Source organism: Hippopotamus amphibius, chromosome 15, assembly GCF_030028045.1.
Source record: "Hippopotamus amphibius kiboko isolate mHipAmp2 chromosome 15, mHipAmp2.hap2, whole genome shotgun sequence".
In the NCBI taxonomy this organism is placed as follows: domain Eukaryota; kingdom Metazoa; phylum Chordata; class Mammalia; order Artiodactyla; family Hippopotamidae; genus Hippopotamus; species Hippopotamus amphibius.
Window position 1 is genome coordinate 64,310,454 of NC_080200.1, and position 27,669 is coordinate 64,338,122.

The 27,669-nt window shown below is 41.8% G+C and overlaps 1 protein-coding gene across 2 annotated transcripts in view; it reads right to left on the reverse strand.

Annotated features, from left to right (window-relative positions):
* The window catches only part of ADCY2 (adenylate cyclase 2), a 401,037-nt gene that overhangs the window by 277,115 nt on the left and 96,253 nt on the right, over positions 1–27,669 (reverse strand). For both annotated transcript variants that reach the window (XM_057708770.1, XM_057708771.1), the window contains exon 3: positions 25,372–25,533. In XM_057708770.1, the coding sequence (XP_057564753.1) occupies positions 25,372–25,533 (162 nt within the window). The remainder of the gene's footprint in view (positions 1–25,371; positions 25,534–27,669) is intronic.

Below are 27,669 nucleotides of genomic sequence, written 5' to 3' on the forward strand. Positions count from 1 at the left end.
GGGACTGAGGGAAGGAAGCAAGTGTAGAACCTTCTGGAGTGACCCGGAGGTGGTGCCTGATGGCAGCGGGGAGGGAAGGGCAGTGCTGGCTGCAGGCACAGGAGCCTGCACGGGGCTCGCAGCTCCGCCACCTGCGCGCTGTGCGGCTGTGGGCAAGTCTCTCGTCTCCCCGAGCCTCTGTTTTCACATCCGGAAAAGGGCAGGAGGAGTTTCATTACCAGGATTAAGAGGAAACATGTTAAATACTTGGGATTCAATCAAAGGAAATACGCTAAACACAGTCAGCCCCCAATAAATGCTGTTGACACTCATCTTATTATTGTCGCTGCATTTCTTCACACACTGTCATTCATTCAAGGCCCATGCTGGCTAAGGCACGGGGAGAAAATGTTAAATGACCTGGATTTCTGTACTGTCTTTTTTTTTTCCAAAGTTTTTGTTTGTTTGTTTGTTTTGATGTGGACCATTTTTAAAGTCTTTATTGAATTTGTCACAATATTGCTTCTGTTTTATATTTTGGTTTTTTTGGCCGCAAGGCACGTGGGACCTTAGCTCTCCGACCATGGATCAAACCCACACCCCCTGCATTGGAAGGCGAAGTCTTAACCACTGGACCACCAGGGAAGCCCCTCTATACCGGCAGTCCCCAGCCTTTTTGGCACCAGGGACCATTTTCGTGGAAGACAGGTTTTGCAGGGACCAGAGGTGGGTGGGGGATGCTTTCAGGATGATTCAAGCACATTACATTTATTGTGCACTTTATTTCTATTATTATTACATCAGTCCTACCTCAGATCATCAGGCATTAGATCCCAGGGGTTGGGGACCCCTGCTCTATACTGTCTTGTGTGGGGAAGACCACAGGGATCAGTACAGGAAAATGTGACCTTCATTAGTGTATGTTTGGGGTGCTATTAATGGAGGGGGCCTCTACAGTGCATTATGGTATAGATGAAGGGGAACAGTGAGAGCAGGGAGGAGGCTTATCTTTGATGAATAGCTTCCAAAGACAGAAAAACTGGACTGCTGCCAATGGTTCTGGAAATGATTGTTTGGAGATAGAAATTTCCTCTCGCTTCTGCCATGATCCCTCTGCAAAGACCGAGTGCGTAAACGTTGCTTGAAACAGCTGTGGTGGCTCCAATAATACACCCGGTGACCGAGCCTTCAGTGTCTGGCTGAGCTGCAGGTCAGGCGGGGATGACCAGGGACGTGCAATTGCAGAGAAGAACAAACGTGTAACAGGGCTGCTTATCCGCAGGAGCGGACCCACTGATGGCGCGCTGAAGGGTCACCATACCGTGTCACCCTCCAAACGACCTTCAGCGAGAAGCAACTGCCCTTCTCCCAGACAGGCCAAGTTCTCCAAGTACAGAAACTTGGACACATTTAAAATAAATACAGTGGAAATTCATCGCTTCTCTAAGCTAGGACTTCGGTGACTGCTAGGGTTGGGTAGAGTGGATCTGGACACAGTATTTATTCCCTAGAAACTTCTGCGAGCCTCCAGGATGGAATGGGTGTTTCACAGGCACATCCATCCTCCCACAACCAGTCTTCTCTTTAACAGGGAGGAGAAAGTTGCCCTGATTTGTAAGTAGCCAGCACAACAATTCACCCAGTAGGAAGCCAGCTCTCTAATAAGCTACTTTCCTTTTCCATGTAAAGATGAGAAGGGCAGAAAGGCATCCGTTTGTGGGCACTGAACTTGGCAGCTAAATCAGGATGGTTCACAGAAACACTGTGTAATGGGATAAGGAAGGACACCTAATGGTGAGGTGTGCACCTGCAGCAACCAGCTACCGAGACAGCCCCCAATGTTCCACTCCTGCTGTTGTTCACACCTGTGTTACCCTCTCCCCTTGGGTGTGGGCTGGACCCAGTGACCTGATCCAGTGACTAGACCACACAAAGGTGATGAATCAGATGTTACTTCCAAGACAAGGTGACAAAGACTGTGACTTTGTTTTGCTCTTAACGTCTCTCTTGCTGATGTTCTGTTGCCCTAGCCCTTGCTTGTTCTAAAGGAGCTAGTGGCCGTGTGGTGAACTGCCCTATGGAGAGGGCCGAGAAGTAAGAAACTAAGGCCACCAACCAATAGCTCATGAGAAACTGAGACCATCAGACCAACAGTCCATGAGGAACTGAATCCTGACACCGTCTAAGTGAGGGAGCTCGGGTGCATCCCTGGCAGGTCTCAGGATGTCTCTGTCCTGGCCAACAGCCTTGAGACAGATCCCAGAGTCAGAGGGTCCAGCAAGGCTGTGCCTGACCCACAGAAACTGTGAGATAGATAATAAATGTTATTTTGAGCCAGTAAATTGGGAAGGGGGATTTGTTATGCAGCTAGAGGTGACTACTACACACACACACATGAGTATAGTTACCCAGAAATGATGGAATTGAGAGGCCAAGTTAGAGGAGCAGGGGTAAGGCAACCCAAAGATTAGAGACAGAGGAAGCCCACTCGCCTCCACCCCAGACCCCAGGCTGGAGGGGAAGGGATGGAGGTGATGTTAGCAGAGCCTAGATGTTATTGGACAGAACCAAACTGGTCCAGTCCATCAGGAGCCGGCAGCACAGAGGAGAAGCAACTCTGAGGAAGGAAAGGAAGAAGTGTTATTGGTTTTCCCTTCCTGGGTCCCCCAAACCCTTCCAGTGGTGCTATGGAGCCTGAAGCACCCTTGTGCCGGGTCAGCCCTTGCAATGAAGAGCAGAGAGAATTATCGACACAAGGGGTAGGCTGGGCCAAACAGGCCCAAGCCCAGCCCTGGGTGCACCCCCATCTAACACCCAGGGTTACTTGTGCTCTCTCCTTGGGAATCCGTCTCAGGTCAGACTCCCAGATTAACCTGGTTTTTGTTTATTCATGATTCCACGTGGGGGAACTTTCCTGGAAATGCTCCCCATCACTCTTCCCTGTTTTACTCACCCCTCCTTGCAGAAGAGAGCGATGTGATGGGTGAGACTGGAGAAGGGACCAGCCTGTGCGTTGGGCTGAACAATGCCTTCTCCCACATCCCAATCCTCAGAACCCGTGGATGCAATCTTACAGGGAAAGAGGGACTTTGTAGATGTGACTAAGCTAAGGGTCTTGAGATGAGGAAAGTATCCTGGATAGTCCAGGTGGGCTCAAGAAAACAGGGATTTTTATAAGAGGAGGCACAGAAGGATCAGAGAGGAAACAGGAGATGTAGTGATGGAGGCAAGAGGTTGAAATGATGCAGGAATGTGGGCAGCTTCTGAAAGCTGGAAAAGGCAAGGAGATGGATTCTCCTCTGGAGCATCCAGAAGGAGCTACCCTGCCAACATCTTGACTTTATCCCTAGTGAAATGGACTGCATCCTTTTAAGTCCTCCAGCACTGGGCAGGGGTGGGGGGGGGGGAGGGTATAAAATTATGTTGTTTTAAGCCACTAAATTTGCAGTAATTTTTTTTTACAGCAGCCACAGAGACCAATACTGTCTGCTCACCTCAGCAGTCTTCTCTGGCTCTGTGCAATCTTCCTACCAGAGGGAGCACAGGTTCTGATGGGTGGGCTCTTCCTCCTGGGGAGGAGGTCAAAGCCAGATGGGGAATGGAAAAGGATGAGGCAAAGTGCTAGCAAACTCACTTGCTCTGAAGTCTAGTGGAGGTATTTTTACCCCCATCTCTCTGAGTCCTGAGTGTATCTCTCGGTTGGTTTTGAAAGAAGAGGAATCTAATATGATATGTGCTCCTGAACCTCAATCAGCTTCATGTGTGTGAGGGGAATCGGTAACTGTGTTGGTATAAACTATATGTGTGTGTATATATATCTCCTAATGGTTCTGTTTTCATGGAGAATACTGTCTGAAACACAGACACTAATCAAAAGAAAGCTGCCATGGTCATATCACCTTCAATAAAGCAGACTTCAGAACAAGGACGATTATCAAGGATAAAGAGTAACTATACATAATGGAAAAGAGTTAATTCTCCAAGAATACATAATAATCCTAAATGCATATCCAGCAACAACAGAGAGTCAAAATACATGAGACAAAACTGAAAGAACTGAAAGAACAGACAAATCCACTATTATATTGACAGTTGCTGACTTCATATTGAATTGCACCATCAATCAATTTGACCAAGTTGACATTTATAGAACACACTATCCCACAAAAGCAGAAAACACTTTTTTCTCAGAAACAAATGGAAAATTCACCACAATAGACTACATTCTGGGTGATAAAACAACCTTAACAAATTTGGAAGGATGGAAATCATACCAGGTATGTTCTCAGGACATAGAAGAATGAAACTGGAAATCAGTAGCAGGAAAGTAGCTGGAAGATCCCCCAAACATTTGGAAATTAAACAATATACTTCTAGATAATCCATCAGTCCAAAGAGAAGTCTTAAGGGAAATTTAAAAATATTTTGAACAAAGTGGAAACAAAAATTCCACCTATCAAAATTTGTGAGATGCAGCAAAAGCAGTGCTTAGAGGGAAATTGATAGCATTAAATTTGAGTGTTAGGAAAGATCTAATATCTATAACACACAATTTCATCTTGGGAAAGTACAGAAAGAAGAGAAAATTAAACACAAAGCAGAAGGAAGGAGATAAAATTAGAGCAGAAATTAATGAAATGAAAATCAGGTAATGATAGAGAACATCAAGAAAAATCAAATCAGGTTCATTGAAAAGATCAATAAAATTGATAAGCTTCTATCTGGGCTAGCCAGCTATCTTGAAATAACTGGAGGGATTTCTAATGTATTTCTTTTATATGGTGCAATATCTTTGCATTTTAAAAGAATTATGCTGTTTCTGCTTCCCAGTTGGATTATTGGTCAGTTAGAGTCTAAAGCAGCATGGAGATAACAAATAAATTGATGAATGCTAAGTGGTCACTACACCTACGGTTCTGGAAACTGCCACTGGGTGAAAAGCTCAGGACAATTCCATGGAGGGAGCAAGGAGGTGGTCCTTAAGGTTGGAAGCCTGTGTGGCATCACTGTGCTGCCTGCACAGCAGTTCTTTGCTCTGTGGAGCCACACTTGTTTCACATACATATGGGTTTCTGATTTTCCAAGGGTCGTTCAGGGTAAACTGACTGTAGCTCTTCTCGAGGTTTTTGCTTCTTTCTCATTAAAAAACAAACACAGAAAGCAAGAAGAAAGAGAACTCCAAGTGATTTGTGCCTGTGTTTGGGAAAAGAATGTATATTGAAGTCTTTCCAGTTGGGACTTCACAGTCAATACTTCTTCTAACTGGATTTTCTCCGCACTGTCTCATAACAAATGCCTCAGCCCCTCTGCACAGCCACACCATCACCAGAAACCTTCTACTTCTCAGTGGGCCAGCTCTTTTCCCTTTCATTATTTTACAGAACAGTTTTTACATAGATGTTCTGAACTCTGTTTACATAATCATGAAAGAATAGAGCTGGAAGAGAAATCAGAATCATTTTCTCCAAACCCCTCATTTCATAGATTAGGGCATTTGCCAGGGGAGCAAGGACTGCAGTCACAAGCCTGCTTCCTTAGCTGTAGAGCTGGACCTGGAGCCCACGTTCCCACATTCCTGGGTCAGCCTTCTATCCTCTGTCCCCGTCTTGTGTCTTCTCGCTGTCACTGTCACAAAAGGTGATTATGTACACATATGCCTGCTTCACGTATATAATCGACCAACAGTTGGGCTGGTTCAACCTTAGGCTTTGAAAAGACCCATTCTTTTGGTGATGCTTTGATAATGGACCCTGTGGTCAAAATTTTAATTCCTCCTCAGTCTGCCATTAAAGTCAAGAAAATCCCCTACGATTCTCCTTTCATTATGTGACTTCTGGGAAAGCTGAGTTTTCTATTTAATGGTTTACAACAGTGGGAGTGGGAGAAGGTGTTCAGAGAATTCCACAGCAGTTAGGGGCCCGGGCAACTCTGAGCCCCTGCTGCCACTCCTGGCCTCAGGTTCCTCTCCACAGTGAGGAGAGTTTGACTGAGTCAAGATGCTTGGGAAAGCAGATATTAGTTAACTCAAGGTCAATCAAATAGTAAATGTTCATCCATCAGTTATTATCAACCTATTTTCTGGAAATGCATTTCTCAGTAAAAGACATGACGACAGAGGTGTTTTGGTTGATATCATTATTTTGTTCTGTTTTCTGTGCACACACATCACGTGCTCTTGTTTGCGAGACGTCATCATTCTGCTCCAGCCTAAACCAATCACGTACAACTTGCAGACAACTAAAATCCTTAGCATTCTTTGTCAGGAGAAATTCCATTACTTTATGCTTCTCCCCTTTTTTGCTTATGCAGGTCACCTTTTGACTCTCACCCATTCAAAATAAATCTAAACTTTAGTGATTTGTCACATTTTCTAATTGGACAAAATTGCTTTTGGCTCTTTATTCTATCTCCATCCTATTCAGTATCTCCTCTAGACTCATGTCATCAAAATTGCTGTAGGGCTGCTCTCAGCATCACCTCTGTCACCAAATAAGCCTTTGATTTAAAATGTGGGACAGGCAGAGAGAGGGGTGACCCTGCAGAGTGCACCTGAAGGCTTCCTTTCACACTGACACAGGAGGCACTGGGCACACTGGGTCTGCCTGCTCCAACAGCGATGGACCCTCTGGCCGGCACTGCATTTTCCCAGACCATGTTTCTGTCTCATCCTAAAGCCCTCAGGCAGGATCTCATCAGGTGCCTTGCTAAAACACAGACTCCTTCTGTCTCCAATATCCTCCAATCTAACAGCCCCCTGTGTCTACCAAGAGCATGTGTTCCCATCAGAACTTTAATAAATGGGAGTTTTGTATTTTCCCGAATATATTTTCATTTTACGAGTCTTGCATTTCACACCATCTGCTGATCTGGGCACTTCCCATGCTGCCAGTCAGCTTAAATTTTATTTTTAGATGCCAGCTTTGAGCAGACCATGAAAATTCTGCAGGCTAAATTTTCAGACGTTCTAAACACACTATGTCAACCATCTTTTAAGACCCTGTGAGACTGGATGCGGTCAGAAGCCGAAGTCACTGAGAATTGCTTGTGGTTCTTTCAAGAAAAGAGAAATGCAAACAGCTGCAAATGGAAAGGAATCAAATAACTGATGCTTATGTAACTGCATCCTGCACACTAGTCAGGAGACTTGACTACAGACAGGCAATCGTATGTGAAACACAGCATCAGGGGAAATGCTCAGCCCAGAGAGTGAAACCTGACAGCTGAATAAGCAGATTGCTGGGAAGACCCCAAAGGACGGAATGAAAATCCTTAAGTGCCTTTTCTCCTAAGAAGGTTCTGATCTTCCCTTGATCCTTTCCTCAATTTGGATGTAATAAAAAAAAAAAAAAAAGAGAGAGAGAGAGAAGAGGTAGGAATGCGCAGGAGCATTAAGAATCAATGTTCCTTTAGCAAAATGTGCAGTTTCACCAACAGCTGTCTGTCGTTTTAAAACAGACACCCAGCCAGAGACCCAGCTGTGAGAAGTGCTGGTCAGTACATCTTGGGACATTTTCATTCGACTCTTTTGGGGGAAATGTTTAGCGGGACCCTGCAAGCTGAAAAATGTGTGGCATGTGTGCCTGAATTTCCCCATCAGGGACACGTTGTTGAAAAATGTAACTGTTACGTGAACTCTGAAGCATCTGCTCAAAATCCAGCAGAGGAAGTTGAGACACACGCAGGGCATCTCAGAAATAAGTGATGGGAAAAGGAGAAAAATCCTGAGTCTTACATCAGGAGTGGAGGTGTTGAGACCAATGAAATAAAAATTAACCTCATATGCCCTAGGGATGAGACACAAGCGAGGCCTCTTACAAGAACAAGATGGAGATCTATTTCTAAGAGAAAGGGTGGCTTTCAAAATTGCATATTATAAATTTCTGAAAAACAACAAACTACATTTAATTGAACAGAAATGGAATAGCAGGCACTTAAAAATTTTTGTGGGGTGAGAAATTATTCTTGTTAGAACGACACTAAGATTGCTAGTTATTATCCTAGCACAGGCCGCTGTGCCGAGTCTGATTTTGTAAATAAAGTTTTATTGGCTCATAGCCACATCCATTCGCTTGCACGTGGTTCATAGGCGTGTGCAGGCTCCAGCAAGCAAAGCTGAGCCGCTGTCACTGAGACCAGATGGCTCGAAAATTCGAAAATATTTACTTTGTTGTCCTTCCCCAAAAAAAGACTGTGAATCCCTGTTCTAGAACATACAGAGGCCTTTCTTTATGGCTCACGGTCATACTCGAAAATCCAACTGACAACCTCACAGTGGAGTGATGGGAGACACCTGACATCACTTTAAATCACCCTCTAAGTTCTAAATGCAGAATCTAGGAGTGCAGATGTCTTGACTATGGTGAACCGTTGGTGAAGAATTCTACTACAGAGGACACAATCACCACTCTTTGTAAACTGCTATGAATCCACATTTCTGCTTGTCAATGTTACCTACATCTCCCAGCAGATGTTAAGGTGCCTGAGGTTTTGTTGTTGTTGTTTTAAATCACACTCATTTTGGAAATACTTAGAAAAGGACTGGAAAGCAGCAGTTACTCAAACTGTGTCTTCTGGATAGATTGATAAACTTGCCATTGACATTAATTTAATAAGTTCTCTAAATTTACAAGAAACAGATTTATTAAAATTATAATCTGATTTGTAAAAAGACTACAATTTAATTAAAGTTATTATTGTTATTAAAGACATTAGTTTGGAAAGCTACTTCCTAAATCACCTCTGATACTACATAGTGGTTTTCTACAGTTTTGGACATTTCACTGTTGATCTAATTGGTAGAGGGTTATACTGGTTCCCCTTAAGGTTTATCTTCCATGAACTGTTCTAAAATATCACCATGGAATATCTTTCTGGGTGTAGAATGTTTTCATCCATTTAAATGCCTCAGGAAGAAGTTCTCTCCTAACTTTAAAAATTGATTATGTGTATCACTGAAAAATAACAAAAAAAATAAGCCAGAGAGAGAGAGAGAGAGAAAGGAAAAAACAAAAAACAAAAAACCAGAAAGCCAAACCTAACGAATGGCAGCATTTACTGAACACTTAACATAGGCCAAGCACTCCGCTTAGGAATTACAGACACACGGTCTCTAATCCTCGGTCCAATTCTGTCCTTGGCCCTCTTTACAGATAAGTAAACAGATGCTCAGAGAAGCTAAGCCACTTGCTAAAATTCATACAACCAATTCACGCACAACTAGGATTTGAGCTCAAGTCTTTCTGGCTCCAAAATTAAAGCTCTTTCCATATGCATCATGCTGTCTTTGAAAAGGGGAAATATGTCTTTTAGTTCTGGAGGATTCAGCAAATACATTTTACAAGGGAATTTAACTTCTTTTGCTGGTACAGCACACATGTAAGCTTTCCTAGTTCTATAGCCTGAGGTTCGTTCATAAGATTAGCTACAGTGAACAGAGGCACTCTACGCATCCAGGAAGCATCTGCACGCCGGGAGAGAGCAGACAAAGTCCCTTCTACAAGGAGCATCTAGGTAGAATAGGAGTCAGAAAAGAGAGCCCGTGAACTTGAGATGAGAGGCACATGATGACTGGGCTCTGAGAGCCCAAACTCGGACTCCCGGGCCAAGTTCACAGATCACAGAAGACTTTCTACAGGGGACACCTGGCTCGTTCTAAAGCACTGGCCAGGTGATAGCAGGAGGATGCTCCAGACAGAGGACAAAACAAATGTAACAGCACTGAAGTGAGAGGCGGCAAAGCACAACCAGGTACCCGCAAGTAGCTCAGCCTCTGCAGAGCTCTGAGGCCAGAGGGGAAGGGGTGGGGCGAGGCTGCAGGTGGGACAGGGCCTCGCGTGCTATCCCAAGAGATCTCGGTTATTTGCTCTGCAGGGAATGAGAACCTCTGAAGGATTATGCAGGCGGACTTGAGCTTGAGAAAGATCCCTTGGAGAGCCGTGGGTCAGCCCTGGATGCAGGCCCACATCTCCGGCAGCTCCCCCAGGAGTCAGTGATGCATCCAGGGCAAGGGCAGCAGGATAAAAGGCTTAGGAAAGTGACTTCTGACTAATATTGAAGACAAACATTTACTGAGACCTGGAGCCAGAGATCATCAAAATGATTCTTAAATTAGATGCAAGTCAAAAGGCCTGGGAAGAAACGGAAATACTTTTTTTACTTTGTGCATGCTACAAATATTAGATTTTAAAACGTGTTAAATAAGAAAGGAGACTCTTAAATTGATCCAAAAGATAAGCTCAAAACAGTTCTTAAGATTTTCCATAAGAATCTAACACAAGGGTAAAACTTCTACAAATCTGCCTTGTCTTTTTATCCAAATCCACAAAATTCTTTAAGTTCCGCATGAGACAGACTTAAGGGAAGAGAAGGAGATAACTGTGTAGTCTGTAAACTTACGTTTTCTTTTTTTAAATAAATTATTGATTTATTGGTTGCGTTGAGTCTTCGTTGCTGCACACAGGCTTTCTCTAGTTGCGGCAAGCAGGGGCTACTCTTCATTGTGGTGCGAGGGTTTCTCACTGCAGTGGCTTCTCTCGTTGTGGAGCACGGGCTCTAGGCACACAGGCTTCAGTAGTTGTGGCTCACGGGCTCTACAGTACAGGCTCAACAGTTGTGGTGCACGGGATTAGCTGCTCTGAGCCATGTGGGATCAAACCCGTGTCCCCTGCATTGGCAGGTAGATTCTTAACCACTGTGCCACCTAGGAAGTCCCTGTATACCTACTGTTAAATTTGGTTTAGAAATGATAGCTTTTACTCTGAAAACTAAATCAACATGAAGACTTAGTTATAAGAAAAAACTGACCAAAACTCCTCAAAAGCCCATAAAGCTGTTATACAAGTAGTAAAGGCAAACCACAGTAGAGGGAAACATCCAGAAGGGGTTTTAATACACAGAAGATCATGCAACAAAAAGAACTAAAGCTGTGGGGAAATCAATTTGCGATGCAATATCGATGTTTACAGGCATAAGATCCCAGTTCCTAGAGTCATCTGAGAAGGTTCTCTAAAGGGGATAATTAAAACCACAATTAAGTGAACCAATTACTACTGAACCAACTCTGCAGGATTTGCCGGGAGACAACAGGAACGGCAGTGCATCCCACCTGCACAGCTGAGCTTCTTCAAGTCACCACCTCCTACTCTCTGCTGGAATCCAGCCACCTCCGTCCCAACAACCATCACCTCCAATCTCACAACCACCAAATGTGCCCACGAGTGACTGATCCACTCAGGAACCACAGTGTCTAGGACATAAGACTTCCACCCCATGGCGAGAAGAGTTTCCTAAGAGTCCAGATACTCATTGGCAGGGAAAGACTAGAAGACCTTCCAAATGAAAGCCTAGCTCTGCCTATGGAACTTTCTTGGTGCTCAGCCAAGAGAAGTAGGCTGTGACTTATAAATAAACCTTAAACCAGAGGTTTAGATCACAGTATAAGCTGTAACTTGAAACACTAAGCACTCTCTTGACCAAACTTCCTGAGATATGTGTAAGGCAGTTTACTTCAGATTAACACACTTGGAGTCTTCAGGATTTTTTTAAATGTCTTTATTTCTCAATTAATGGAATCCAAATCAGTGACCTCCCCTGACTCCTTAAATAGCTAAAATATGGTGATCTCTATGGGTTCAGAGACGAAGCTCACAGGGGTTGCTGGATGCAAGCACATTCTTCCTATGGATCATGTTAATATCACTGGAGCCAGTTCAGTTTCATCTCAGTTTTCTGTCAGTGATGAGTAATCCCAACCTTGAACTTCCCTTTGTATATCCAGTTTCCTAATTCTTCAGTCATCTTTGTATCTTTTCTCTGATTCCTCTATAACACTATGTTTGATTTAAAACTTATTTAAAATTCATGTGAGGATCTGACTTATCTTGAAGAAAACAAAAGGATAAAATGAAAGTTTGAGGATGTCGGGGTTGTTGTCACTCTTCCTGATTCTCTTTAAAGGGTACCACTACTTCAGCCAGCAGTCATGCTCAGAGACGGGGCAAAGAGAAAGGACCACACACTGGCCCCCTTGTTGGGTGTTGTCCGAGGCACACAGATGCTTACGATGCCTCTGCACCTGGTCATGTATGCCATTCATTCCATCCCTCATGTGTCTATTCATGCACGCATCCACTTAACACTATGTACCCTTGTTGCTGGGACAAATACAAATATTAAAAAGCTCTGGTTCCTGCCACCACTCTCAACAGCTCATCTCAAGGCCCAGGGAACGTGTGACAGAAGGACACACAAACAAATAAGCATCCTGAAATACAATGTGAGGATCCTGTAGAAAACCATAATAATAACACAGAGCAGGAGAGTATGGGACCATGGGGAGGGTTCCCACTATCTCAGCTTTCATCTCCAGATTAGTGATTCCCCGCTGGTCCCTGAGAGCCAAGGACATGAGTCCCTTCACCACCTTAACTCTACTTCCAATCTGCTCCAGTTTGTCTCCCAACAGAACAGCTCAAATGGGGAGAGGAAAAAGTGGGAATATCCAGGATTAGAACAGAAGGATTGGTAGCATCATGAGTCCTTCAAACACTGAGACTCAGACTTGCTAAACTTTTAGTAAACTAGACAAACCAACTGCCATGAACTGAACTGTACGCCCTCCCCTCCGCCAATTCACATGCTGAGGCCCTAACACCCAGTGTGACTGTATTTAGAGTAAAGAAGGAATTCAGATTAAATGGAGACCTAGGAGTGGAGCCCTGATCTGATCTGATTTTAGTGTCCATTAAAGAAAAGACAACAGAGCTCACTGCCTCCCTCTACCTCTCCCTTTCTCCCTCCGTCTCCTTTCCTCTCTTTCTCTTCCTCTCTCCCTGCTATGTGAGAGCACAGTGAGAAGGCAGCTATTTGCCAGTCAGGAAGAGAGCCGTCACTGGAACCTATTCTGCTCCTAATCTCAGATTGCCAACATCCAGAACTGTGAGAAAACAAATTTCTGTTGTTTAAGCTGCCCAGTCTATGCTATTTTGCTATAGTAGCCTCAGCTAACTAATACATCAAGCCATGGCTAGGAATCTTAGGAAAATATTCTGTATTATAAATAAAACTCTGTTTAGTCTCTTCATCTGTTATTTTCTTCTTTTCCTTCCCATTTTTGGTCAATCTCTTGATCTAGAGTTTGAGGCTCAGTATGGCATAGAAGGCAAACTTTTAAGAAACCAAAGAAAAGGTTAAAAACTACATATTTCCAGTTTGACCCACAAAGATAACAATTCCTCTTCTTTTCCTAGAAATTATCCAGTACACCAAAGAGCACAGGAAATGCATAGGTAATTTATAGTTTCAACAAAATTAGAAGACCAATGGAACCTCCAGATTCCAAAGTGGGTATGAGGGCTACTAAATGTAAGCAGGGCCCAGAGTTGAGAAACCAAGAAAAGACACTTTAAAAAGAACTCTCATAAAAGAGCCTGCAGATTCAGAAAGGAAGCAGAGATGTACCTCAAGGTGAGAGGCCTGTAAAAGCCAGATTCCTGTTTTGCAACTGTAGGAATATTGCTGGGAGCCCTCTTGGATCCAGGATGTTTAGGAGGCTGGGCTCCAGAAGGAACTGAATCACCAGGAGTATTGCAGGAAGCAGTCCCACTTGGAGGCATAGAGGTTCTATCAGTTAGCATCTACACTGGCTATGGGAAAATGACTTGAGAGTCATTTAGTACAGTAATTCACCCCCACAAATGCTCAGAGAATTCTAGTGCTAATGATGAGAACAAATTGGCAGTAGCAGTAGTAGTATGTAGTTCATATTAAAACGGCACTCTGAAAAATAGCAGATTAAATGCAAAGTATTAATAAAACATCGAATTGCAGTAAAGTTGCTGGACTTCAAAAATAAAGAAGTCCATTCATCAACCAGGCAGAAAGATCAATTCTGTTGTAAGGGAAACAGAAATTCAGGCTGGCCTTAGATTACCAAACAAATACCTTAATAAATTCTAAAAAGGAGAAAGAACATAGATGATTCTCTAATCTTAATGCAAAAAAGGCTAAAATTAATAATGAAAACAGAAGAGAAAAATCCACGATCATCAAAACAATGGCAAAAGTTTTTCTTGTGTCAAAAAAGAAATTCAAACCAAATCAGCAAAATACCTAGAAAATAATGATGATGAGCACATATAAAGCATAGAGCTAAAGCAGCCTCCAGAGGAAAATGTATAGCCTTCAGTACTTACATAAATAAGAGAGAAAAATAAATAAATTTCTTAAGAGAGAAAAAAATAAATTTATAACACAAGAAGTTCAAAATAAGAAAACAAAACAAAACAAATGTAAGGAATAAATAAAGAAAAACAAAATTTAAAAAAAACAGAAATTCAATAAAAATAATAAATATATCCAAAACTCATTCTTTGGAGAAATAAAGAAAAATAAATTTTAAAAATTGCTAGATGAATCAGGAATTAATAGAGAAAGGATAAATCCCAAGAATAAGAAACTAACCAGGGAAAAGTAAACACAAGAACAGAGGTAACTTAAATCATGAAAAGAGATCACCTAGCTCTGTAAAATACAATCACAACTTAGATGAAAGAGACTGTATTTATAAGAGTATATCTTTGAGAAAAACTCCCCAGAAAAGAAAGTAAATCTAAACAGAAGACTTTCCACAGCAAGAAAGGGAATGTTCTCTAATTTAAATAAACATTTGAGATGGAAGATGGTCACCCATTAGTGAAGCACTGAGAATTATCCTTGGCCATAGCCAGTGCTACCTGTGTTTGCTCTTATTATTGTCAAAATAGATCCCAAACCCCTCATAATTTATTAGTCAAAAGAATGAAGCAGAAAGTTAGATAAAAAACAACATGACCTACTGAGTTAATTCCAGAAATTCAAGAACAGTCCAATATTATAAAAGGGAAGAAATCATACAATCTTGTCCATGGGTGATTTTTTTAAAAAGTCTTTTGATAAAGTTCAAGATCTTTAAAGAAAAGAAAAAAAAAGAAAAAGAAAATATCTGTAAATAGGAATAGACAGTTATTTCCTTCAAATTATAACATTTATTTAACTTAACCCAAAAGTCAGCATGTTTCTTAAATATCAACCCTATTAAATAAAAAAAACAGCCAAATTTGTCTACTATCACCACATTACTGTTATTTCTTTTCTAGTGTTACTAGGCAAAGCAATTGGAAAGAAAAGGTGGTTTTAAAAATCAGAAAGTAAAGATTTACTTGAAAACCATGTGATTATATACCTCGAAATGCTAAAAGGGTCAAATAGAAAATTACTACAAACAGTAAGAGACTTCAAAGTGGTTGGAAGAAGCGTATTCACTGAAAACCTTTTGAAACCTTTTTTAAAAAGTGACCATATCACCTATTTTTAAAAATGGGGCAAAAAGCCAATGACAGATGTTTACTTCCACTACCTATCTACAATCATTCCTCAGGAATCATTGTTGATTGCTGTATGGGTAAGTTTTGTTTAAACAAGAGTGAAATTCCCATATGTTTGCTCACTCTAAATTCTTCTGGTTTTGCTTTATTTTATTTTATTTTTTGCTTTATTTTCCTATGTGTTACCATAAATATCTTCCAAGGAGGTATCTTTGTATGCTGTATTCCATAGAGCCTAGTAATACCTGAGAAGTCAGTGAAGGGGAACCCCACAGGCTCTCTGGTCTTGGAGAATACATGGAGGGTCTGCAGAAAGCCATGCAAGAGAGGCGTGGAACTGCTGTCCAGCTGTGCGGGTTGTTATCGGTAGTGGGCTGAATACAAGCCCCTGAGTTATATCCACTGGGAACTTCAGAATACTACCATTTTTTGGAATAAGGGTCTTTGCAGATGTAATTAAAATAAGATTTTGCTATGAGATAATCAGAGTGGGCCCTAAAGACAATGGCCAGTGTCCTTATAAGAGACGGAAGAGGACAAGAGGCACAGACACGAAGAGAAGGCCACGTAAAGATGGAAGCAGAGACTGGAGTTTTGAAGCCTCAAGCCAAGGTATGCCAAGGGTTTCTGGCAACCATCAGAAGCTGGGAAAGAGGTATGAAAACCTTCTCCCTCAGAGCCTCCAGAGGAACCAACTCTGCCACAACTTGATTTTTATTTTTGTGAAAGGATAAACTCCAGAATTTAGAAATTGGTGCTGTTTAAAGCACCCAGGTTTGTAGTAATTTTTTTCAGCAACATTAGGAAACCAATACAGTGTCTCTGTATTGGTGGGGGTGGAAGGAATGATGCAAAGAGATGGAACTACATACATGCATGTCTCCAGGACCACAAAGCTCAGATACAGGATGGTCAGATTCAACATATCAAGGTACCATTGGCTGGTCCAAGTGAGCAATCTGTGAGGTTGGCTGCGGAACAGGAGTGGGTACAAGACACTCCAGGGAAAGAGTTCAAGATGTCCAGCTGGCAAGTGATCCTATAAATGCCTCCCAGTCACTCCTGACAAGGGGTGAGCCATGTCTAGGGTTTCCAAAAGCAGGTGTTACATGCTGTTTCCAAAAGCAGAAGCACAGGTCCTCAGGTATTAGTTGAACTTCTGAACTTCACTCATCAGTGTAGTGTGGGCTTCTAGCACCTCACCAGGATGAAGCTCTTTGTCTTGAGTCTGTGAGGACACACCACAGAATGGTCTACCAGACCAGACCTGGGTTCAAAGAGTCTTACGTATGTATGATGTAACTTTTGCCCTACTCAACTCTATAGGTCATTTGGACTTTAATTATTGACACATATCTTCAAAGCATTCTTATGTTCCATTTATCCTAGCTTTGGTAAAAGTCATTTAAAGTTAGCAAAATACTCTGCCGCTGCTGCTGCTATCTACTGTTTACTGAAGACTAAGGACAAGGCCTGCCTGACACCAGGTCATCTAATCAGCACCAAGGCCAGCACCGACCTAGGGAGGTTGGTGTTACTGCTGCCATTTTAGAGATGAGAAGAAGGAGTAAACTGAAGATGCAGGCCAAGTTTATGCGATGCTGCCGTTTGGTTCTCCAGGAAGCACATATGAAACAGAGCTGGGTGTTTATTAGGGAGTGCCCTTCAGATCAATGCCTATGCAGAGGGAAGGACTCAGGACTTGGCAGAGAGAGAGTTGAGCTGGGATGCAGGCCTCACAACTCACAGAAGCTCTGGAGCTGAAATTAGAATTATCTTGCATTGAGCCAAAATGGAGAGAATTTATACCCCCACCTCGATCAGGCATGGATGTGGGCACCCTTAGAAAGGCATGACCTTGGGCAGGCAGCTCTGTGCAGCTGAGGCAGCCTGGAAGGGACTAAGGACTGAAAGCCAGCTTCTAACAACTCCCCCAACAGATGGACAACCAGTCTTTCTTTGAGGGGGATCTGGGTGGTCCACCTTCATGTCCATGACACAAAGCTGTAAAGCTGGAGAAACTGAATCCAAGCCCAGATTAGACCTGAGACCCAAGTGCTTACTCTGTCCATCATGCCATATTCTCTGCCATGTCAACACACTCACAAGGTGCTGAGAAGGAGAGCAAAAGTGATCAACCACAGTCAGCAGGAACTCACATCTCCTGGGGGAGATAAAAGTTGATGTACGTCATCCTCATAGAACCCATGTTATGATTATTGCTGCAAAAATGGATAGAAAGTAAATCCCCTCCTTCTGCTCCCAACCCGTCCAGTCCATTGCATTCCACAAACATAAGGAGAATGTTGTAGGTCTCTCACTATGCAGTTATTGTTATCAACACCTGGTGTTTACTAACTGATGCACTTACTATGCACCAGGCCCAATTAAGTTCTTTCCATTTATCAGCTCATTTAATCATCGCTGCTGTCCTGGGAAGAAGTCATTATTATTACTATTTCCACCTTACAGATACCTAGGAGCATCCCCAGCCCTGTGTCTCCTTGGAATGGCTCCCAGTGACTACGTGTACATCCTCTCCCCTTTGCACCAACTCATCAGGTTTCTCTCTACTCTTTAAAGAGATACTTTAGAACCAGAGCAAAGTTCTCACTAAAGTCAAGCTGCAGATATATTACTCTCTCAAGTTCACACAACTTAGCAGATTCATCGTTTGTCCTGAAAGTACACAGAAGGAGTCTTTCTTGTGCGAGTGCCCACGGGGGTTGCTGACTTTATCACTGTCCGCTAAGGGTTTTAAAAAGCATCATTGATGGCTTAATAAATGACTAGACATCAGTATCTTTCACAAACTACCCTCAAAAATAAACATTTGGAATGGACAGAGCCTCAGACCTTCGTATAGAATGGAACAAAAGTGCATGGATTGGTGAAAGTACTAGGAGAACCACCTGTCAAGATGTCAGCCAGTGGGATGGGCCATTCAGCTGACATTTCATCAGTCTGTAAGGATGCATCTCATCTGACATGAATCCATTGCTTTGAATGGACAGAAAGCGCAGAATTCCGATGACAGATTCCAGAAGAAGGTAGAGACAGCTGTTCGGTGATCGATGGCATTTTTTCATTTTTAGAGAAATCCTTCTTTTTCATGCTCCTTTGATCAAATCTCCAAGACAAAACTCATAGTCTGAGAGGGCTTCCCTTTACCTCTGTTCCTTTTATTCCCTCCCCAAAACAGGTTTACAAATGTTGGAAAATATACCTAGGTCTCATTCCATCATTGGAGTCAAATAGTTAACTACCAACGTGAAGCTTCTTTGTCTCAAACACTTTTTGTTTTAATTGAAGTAGTTGATTTACAATGTTGTGTCAGGTATACAGCAAAGTGATTCAGTTTTATATATATAAATATACATTACATATATTCTTTTTTCAGATTCTTTTCCATTATAGGTTATTACAAGAGATTGACTATAGTTCCCTGTGCTCTACAGTAGGTCCTTGTTGGTTCCCTATTTTCTACACAGTATTGTGTATCTGTTAATCCCAAACTCCTAATTTATCCCCGCTCCCCTACTTTCCCCCTTTGGTGACTATAAGTTTGTTTTCTCTGTCTCTGAGTCTATTTCTGTTTTGTAAATAAGTTCATTTGTATCATTTTTTTCAGATTCCACATTTAAGTGATATCACATGATATTTGTCTTCCTCTTTCTGACTTCATGCAGTATGATCATCTCTAGGTCCATCCATGTTGCTGCAAATGGTATTATTTCATTCTTTTTTTATGGCTGAATAACATGTCATTATATATATATATATACACACACGTGCATATATAAATATACAGATATATTATATATATATAATACATACACACACACACGTATATATATAAAACATCTGCTTTATCCATTCATCTGTTGATGGACACTTAGGTTGCTTCCATGTTCTGGCTATTGTAAGTAGTGCTGCTATGAACATTGGGGTGCATGTATCTTTTTTGAATTATAGTTTTCTCTGGGTACATGCCCAGGAGTGGGATTGCTGGATCATATGGTAGCTCTATTTTTAGTTTTTTATGGAAGCTCCATACTGTTCTCTATAGTGGCTGCACCAATTTACATCCCCACCAACAGTGTAGGAGGGTTCCCTCAAACATTCTTAAAACTGCCAGAGCATTTTTAAATGATTTGGTATCCTGCAGGGAAATGCTAATTTTCGTTTTGTTGTTCACTTGCCTTACCAAACTCTCACTGATGGGATGACGGTGCAAAGTTCCTGCCATTTAGAGGAAAATGGGGTTTATCTGTCCAGCTAGGGGAAGGATAGGGAAGGCAAAAGGAGAACAGAACTGTGAAGTGCATTTCAATTTGCTTCAAAATTTAGTCACATTAGGTACTTTCCTGCTTTGACCTCTTCTCTATGCTTACCCCACCCCTTCCAAATTATAATGTCTTTAGAACAGATAAATGACATCTTGTTCAAATAGGATATGGGTCATAACCAATAGTGGGATACTACCCGAAGTGAACAGTGATACAGTCTCTTTTCCCCCTTTTGGAAAATATTAACATCCTGAGCTTCTTTAAAGACAAAATAGTAAGAATAGAGATCCAAATTCCTAATAATTAGTCTCTTCCACAGCCAGAAACTGGGCAGCTGGTAACCTGTTGTTTTTCCTTTGAGCTTCTCAGATTAGATCCTAAATACAATTTAATTCCAGATTCCAATATACAGTTCCTGAATTATACTGAAAAATAATTAGTTATGTAACAAATCTGCATTACTACTGATTGCATACTTGCCATGGATGACAGGCTATATATTCTATTTTAGGTCCAACCTAAAATTTTTCAAATTGTGACACAAAGTATCCACTGCATAAAGGAATCTTATAAAATTTCTCTGAAATGTGAGTAATCCTGTTAGAAAATCAATAAGCACTGCTCAGCTTATCTTCTTTAATAAATATGGTTTCTCATATAACCTGCTTGTGAAAGAAATCTATATTCAAATTCCTCCCTCTCTCATGGGAAAATATAACATACAGAAAATGAAAATTCAGACCATGCTAGGAATACCAAGGAAATAAAAACATTAAAAAAGAAAGTAAATTTCAAATACAAAATGCAACTGTCATATGTAAATAGGAATATTTGGAAATTCCTTGAGCACGCTTCAGTATCCGGCCGACAGTGATGCTGACCTACAGACGTTTAGCAAATGGAGAACAGACAAGGCACATGTTTAAAATGAAGTAAGTGCTACAAAAATACAGGCTGGACCAGGCTCCTGACTGATGCACCAGCTGCCCCTGTCTGGGAGGCAAGACACCTACCCAGGTCCCTAATCTTGTCTAATAGCTGCATAACTGCCACCCCCCAGGGCCCAAGCAGGAGACAGGCACCACGGCATGAGGTGAGAGGTTTCATCGTGTTTTCCTAGCCTCAGTTTCCCTCTGCCTTGATATAATCATAAGCAAAAAAGACTCCTTGCTGCTTTGGGGGAGCTTTCCATTATCCTACCAATACAGGCAAAATTCATATTTTCTTGTTAACCCTTAATCATGGTTAAGGGCTTTTGGTGCCTATGCTAAATTTATGATAGACAAACGAAACATCCCTCTTACATACATAGTACAAAACTGCTTTTCTTTAACTTTCCTGATATCGAAATAATTTATTCCCTTTGTTATTAAGGATCCCAGATTCCCTTAATAATCTCAGATTCCAGAAAAACTTTTCTTTGAAATCCAGTTAGGAAAATAAAGACAGAAAAGAGTTAGAAGAAAAGGTGCCAAGACCGGTACAAAGAGAATCACAGAGAGTAACTGAAAAGAATCTCGTCCTCTTCCGCAAATAAAGGCCGTTCAAAATGTGTTCACTGTCTTCCTCTTCCTGGCCCATCCTCTGTCCCTTCTCTTCTTGTCCTCTTCCTTCCCTCCTGAATAACTGAGTGCCCAGCCCTCAGGCGAGGCAGAGCAGAGAAGCATCGCACCAACAGGGGATGTGGGAAGCCAAACTTACCCAAGGTGACAAAGGTGGGCTAGGTAAACAGAGTGCCTACAGCGAGCAAAGCCAAGTACAGGGGACAGAGCCCCAGCTGGGGGAGGGGACACCCTCACGTGGACTGGGTGTCAGAGACCTGCAGGGGGAGGGGGATGTTGGGGGGGTGGAAGGGAAGGAAGCTGCGCCAAGTGAGAGGACAGGAGGAGGGGCTGATAGTTGAAACAGGAGAATGGTTACATACAGGGTTTCATCAAATAAATAAATATATTTAAGATCATGAGAGCTAAATATTTTTCACTGTTGGTCAAGGGAGCCACAACAGAAAGAGGGAAAACTAGCATGAAACGTATGTTAGATTGGAAATGGAAATATCAGTGTGAAGTCAAGGTGTTTAATATGTAGGCAGATATAAAAATAGATGGAGATGTAAAGCATGTGGGCCTTGCCTTGGAGTATTGACACCCCAGTGGCAATGGAAAGTCCAAAAGCCGAGATCTTGCCCCGAAATATCATTCTTCACCAAAAAGAACCAGGGCTCCTTGGAGAGATGCCTGATTTTAGGGCCAGTGTGGGGAGGGCGCAAGAGGAGCCCCAAATAGCTTGTGTCAAAAATTGAGGAAATGCTCAAAGACTCATGGGGACAAGTCAAAGGTACAGCTTGGAGGGGCACCCGCTGGGCAGGTCTGACACCATACAGGCACCAAGATAAAGAGCGACATCAGTGGCTTATAACCTACTGAACATCAGACCGTGTAAATACAAATAAGTAAGTGAATATATTAAAAGGTTGATGAGAAACAGAATATCTGCAGTTTCAAATCACCTCTCCACAGAATATATACTAATGACAAACAGGAAAAGAGTAATTGCAAAGTGGAAAAGGCTGGAGACAAAGTGGACGTATGCGCCCCTGATAGAACGGGATGAGGACACACCATCCCTTCTGAGATTCCCGCCAAAACGCGTAACCTGAATCTATTCACAAGGAAACATCGGACACCCCATACTAAAGGACATCTTACAGAATAACCGGCCTGCAGTCTTGGGAAGTGTTAAGATGATAAAAGCCAAAGAAAGACTAAGGAACCGTTCCGTCCAGAAAGAGGCCGAAGAGACTTAAGAACACAGCACGATGCAGGGGCCGTTTTGCTGTAAAGGACATTACTGGGAAAGCTGGAGGAATCAGAATGGCAGTAATTAAATGATGTGCAGTTCCGATCTCCATGGCTGCATTACGGTTATGCAGGAGCATGGTACTGCAGGAAGGCCACACTAAAGCAGCTGGAGGCAATGGAACATCAGATCTGGAGGCAACCTATCTTTGAAAGGCTTAGGGGGAAAAATTATCTGTACTGGATTTGCAATGTATTGGTAGGTCTGTAAAAAACATGTATTAGGGATTATACTTGATGTTTAAATGCGTTAGGAAACATCGTCCACAATTATCAGGTATTAACTACATTTCCTAAAGTAGGTGATATGTCATAGCCTGAGAACGAATTCTACTTCAAGACAAATACTGGTGAAATTTCCTGAGAACAATGAACTCTGTTACACAAGATGGAAGGGGAATAGGGTTTCCTATTAAGTCAATATTTTGGTAAACATATAAGTTGCTACATGCTATCAATGGATTGCCAATGTTAAAATGAAACAGAAAATGATTAGTCTGGATCCATGTTAAATAAAATGCACTCTTTCTTTGGGGGTTTAGAAGGCAGGGTAATACTGACCATTGATGGGCACCTCATTCTTTATACCAGACCAATATTCTTTATTTTAAATAGTTTTGCTTTAAACAATTACTCCAGAGCAATGTAACTACCTAATCTGTAGCATTCTGCCTTTTAAACACTTTTCATAAAAAGAACTGCATAAAATGTTTTCCTCACATCGCAAACCAGTGTTATTTTTAGGTTATATTTCCAGCAGTGGCCAAAGGTACTTAAAGCTATTCCACTTCATTACTTTGATGTTTACCTATGAACCTTCCATTTTAAAGCTGTTGGCAGATTTTGCCTTTCCCAGCTCTTGAAATTGCTGTGAAATTATTTCTGAAGGGATGGAAACCTGACCTTATATTCTTCTGTTCCTTTCAATGTTATTCTTATATGAAATACTATGGAATAAAGAATGTTTATTCTTTTGCTCTTCTAGAATTATCCTATCTCTCCCTGTCCACTGATAAGAAGTAGTTTTCTTTGTTGGTTTTGAAAATTTAAGATTACATTCTTTCCATTTTTTTTTTTAACCAATGCAAGGAAATAACAGTGCTAAAAAAAAAAGATCTCAGTACAGTACTTGATATTTAAAACATGCCAGGTTCTTTGCAAATCACTTTTTCCTTTTTTAACCCCATTTGATCCTTACAGACAGGTATCATAATCCTCATTTTCCAGATATTTTTCCATTACATCTGCACCAGCAGACATTTTATTCATGAAGGGGCAGGAAAGACAGGTACAAAATGTTCAAAGGATGTGTCCCAAGGTAATCCAAAACCAGGAGGATGCTGTGAGCAGTGAAATATATTTGAGTGCCCTGTTGACCAGGACTTTCCTGCAGTGATTTTCATAGTGTAAAATGGTGGAGCAAATTATTATTATTACATAACATGAAACTTATTATATACTCATTCCCATATAAAACATACCCATCACCCTGACCTGCATGTGACCACCTACGGTTGAGCTTAATGGCCCCACTAAAGGGAGGGTGGAAGATGGAATTTATGGGAGAAAGGAGAAATGTCCTATGAATATCCTCATGGGAAGCTCTGAAATGTAGAAAAAGCCAATAAAAGCCGGGGCAGAACTTGTGTAAAAAGGAACACTTCGTCAACCTCTTCCCAGGAACAACTGGACTATTTCTATTTTTAACAAAATACCCACTTTCTTTCTTTCATTTGATTAGTTACTGACTGGCTGCTGTGTGTGTCTCTGGCGATTCAGGTTACTCATGTGTCTACTCTGCTTGGTCACAGGGAAGATGTGGTTTCCTCCACTTCCGGGAGTGGATGCTTCTTAGTAATATCCAAACAAGTCAATGGGAAGCTGGCGCCCACTGTGCCAAATCAGGAGCTCTACCCTCACTCAGTGTCCACAAAGGACATTTCACAAATGCTCAGGCTACTCTTAATGAACGTCTGCCATGAGCGCTAGGAGAGGAGTACTGAGAAAAGGGGTCCCTAGAAAGCTTTCCAGCTAAGAGCAATTACTACAGACCCAAGGGTAAGCCTCCGCTTCCATCTCAAGTTTCCAAATAAAACACTCCATCAAGTGAAGGACAAACTGGTTTCTCAGACTTGCAGGGCTCAAGTGACCCGCGTCTAAAATCCCCTTTTCAATGACAGTGCTGCTCATAACTAGTCCTCTCAGCGCCACTGCATTTTGCACACTGGCTGCATTTGTTACATTTGATTCCAACAGAGCAAAATAAAACTTACTTTTTACAAGTGAAGAAGAGACTGTTAAGTCCAAACTACTGCCCCTCATGTTTACGGATGTACACAACAGGAAATTAAATGGCATTTTAAATGCTTTTAACTAATTAAATAGAAAGGCTTCGTGAAAATGCCATTTAGCAGTAAAGCTAAATTTGCTGTGGAAGCATTTTAAAGAACTGTTTTTTTATGTCCTTGGACTTGCCAGAGGATTAAGAAATAGAGAACTCTTTTGTCCTCTGTAAAGAGGAGGTTTTGGACATCTCTCAGAGAGAGATGGAGAGAATTATGAACTTAATTATATAAGTTATTTCACTCTAAAAATAAGAGTGCTAAATTATAATGTATAATAACAGCTTTTAACCATCAATCAGCAAAATGGAACTGCCATTTCCAGTTCTCACTGCTGCTAATTGCTAAGTGATTGCTGATCCCACTGGCAGAGAGGGGGCATGGCTGGCTACCTGTTAGAAATACTCAGAGTCAACATCAGCGAGCACACCTGGAGCATCTGCCAGGTACCAACCAACAGTCACACCTTGAGCAGGTACATGACACCTCCCTCATCCATGGAGGGATGGGGAAGGTCACCCTGCAAAGGCGGAGGTGCACCTACCTGCCAGACCAGGTGCTCCTTGGCCCCCGGTGTTGCAGACAGGCAGACACTCAGCACGATGGTGTGGGAGGAGGAGGTGAGGACGCTGGCGATGATGGCATCTCGCATGTTGAAGGGCAGCATGGTGTACACCACAAAGATGATGAAGAGGAAGAACGACACCTACAGGTGGGGAAGAAGGACAGTGAGAGTCACAGAGAATCCCCCTTTCTAAGTGCTCCCTCTCTCCTTCCCACCAAAGACGGCAGAGACCCCCAGGAACCACAGCCATTCTAGAAACAATATTATGACAGAACAGGAGGGCATGTTCAAACAAATCCCCTGGGTTACCAAAAAGGACTAACTATTGTGATGGAGGGAAAAAAAGGTTCTTTTTCAAAAGTTGGGGATTTTCAGTCTTGGTATTCAAACCACTGCAGATATTAAGTAAATCTGAGCACTTCATGGGGATGGATGCAAAGCTGGTCCTAAACTCTCAGAGTTTTGAATCTGTGCTTTATAACGCACATCTGGATTCTTTAAATTTTCTGTCAAACTATTTCAGGAGACCCAAGGGGAATGGATGGCTGCCACCTGTGGGGAGTTGGTGGCAGTAAACCCAAAGAGCAGAAGCATGGAATTAACAAAATAAAACACCGTAGAGATGATTCCCCTATAGTGAAAACAGTCTGACAGTTTCCCAAAGGTTAAACATGCAATTACCATATTATCTAGAAATTTCATTCCAAAATAAGTACCCTAGAGAATTGAAAACAGTAAACAAATACATATACACATGTGTTCATGACAGTACTATTAACAATATTCAAAAGGTGGAAACAACACAAATGTCCATCCAGATATGGATGGATAAAAAGCATGTGGTCCATGCATACAATGGAATTCTACTCAGCCCTGAAAAGGAAGGGAGCACTGATACAGGCTACCATGGGGGTAAACCTCAAAAACATTATGCTAAGTGAACACAGCCAGGGCAAAAGACCCCATATTGTATGATTCCATTTATATGAAATATTCAGAATAAGCAAATTACAGAGACAGAAAGCAGACTGGTGGCTTTTAGGGGACAGGGCAAGGAGGAATAGGAAGTAACTGCTTAGTAGGAAAAGGTTCCTTTGTGGTGATGAGAATGTTCTGGAACTAGATAGAGCTGGACATTGCACACACTCTGAATGTACTAAAAAACCACTGACTTCTTCCCTCTAAAGTGGCTAATTATATTAAGTGAAATGTCACCTCAATAAAAAAAAAAATCAATGTGAAACAGCTTAGAGAAAAGTTTGGAATGGAAAAGAAAATGGTTTACTAGGTAATAAAACAGGCCATTTTCATTACAAAAGAAGCAGAACATCAAAAGGGATAAAAAGGTGATACATCAAGTGGCAAAAAACCAGACCAAGGTCAGAAAAATAGGGAAAGTGGGATTTGGTGAGCCTCGTTCACCACACAGTAAGTGAGGCTAAGGAAAGAGCTTGCCCCACTTTTACAGGGTGACCCATGGTACTTTAAGGAATCCTAAAGCCCAGCACAATGGGAAGGACACAGAGACAGGGCACCAGCTGTTCTGCTGGAGTCTAAGGTGTAAATTCACAGGAAGGATGTGGGGAAAAGGCTCTGCTCTGGATTTAAAGAGAGGGAAGCCAGAATAAATAATTTAAAAAAATTTTAATAAATAAAAAAACAATTAAAGAGAGGGAAGCCTAGGTGGACGCCAGGCTCGTTTCCCCTTCTGCATGGTCATGGGAACTTGTACTGCATCTTACTGTGCAAAAAATACTGTGCAGATTCTCTGAAGCAGGTGTCTCAGCCTCAGCACTGCTGACATCTGGGCTGGATGATTTTTCGCGGTGGACGCTGTCTGTGCATTGCAGGATGGTTAGCAGTATCCCTGGCCTCTACCCACTAGATGCCAACAGCATATCCCCTGCAAAGTTCTGACAATTGCAAATGTCTCACACATCGTCAAATGTCTTCCAGGGAGTAATACCATCTCTAGTTGAGAACCACTAAGCTATAGGAAAAGTCTCTTTTAAGAATGAGGAAAACAATTGTTGTGTAGTTCCAGCTCACTGAGAAAATTAAATTTACTTTGGAATCCCTAATATCCAGCAAATTTATAGGAAATACTTTCAATTAAGGTATTATTATTTCTACATGTAGAATTTATGCCAAACCTTTATATCCTACAAGAGGTATTAAACGAATATTTTCAGGTATCAGAATTGACAATCAATTACAAAAGAAAACCTCTTCGCCAACTACATGTCTTTCTTCTAATGCAAAATCCTTTAGTATTTC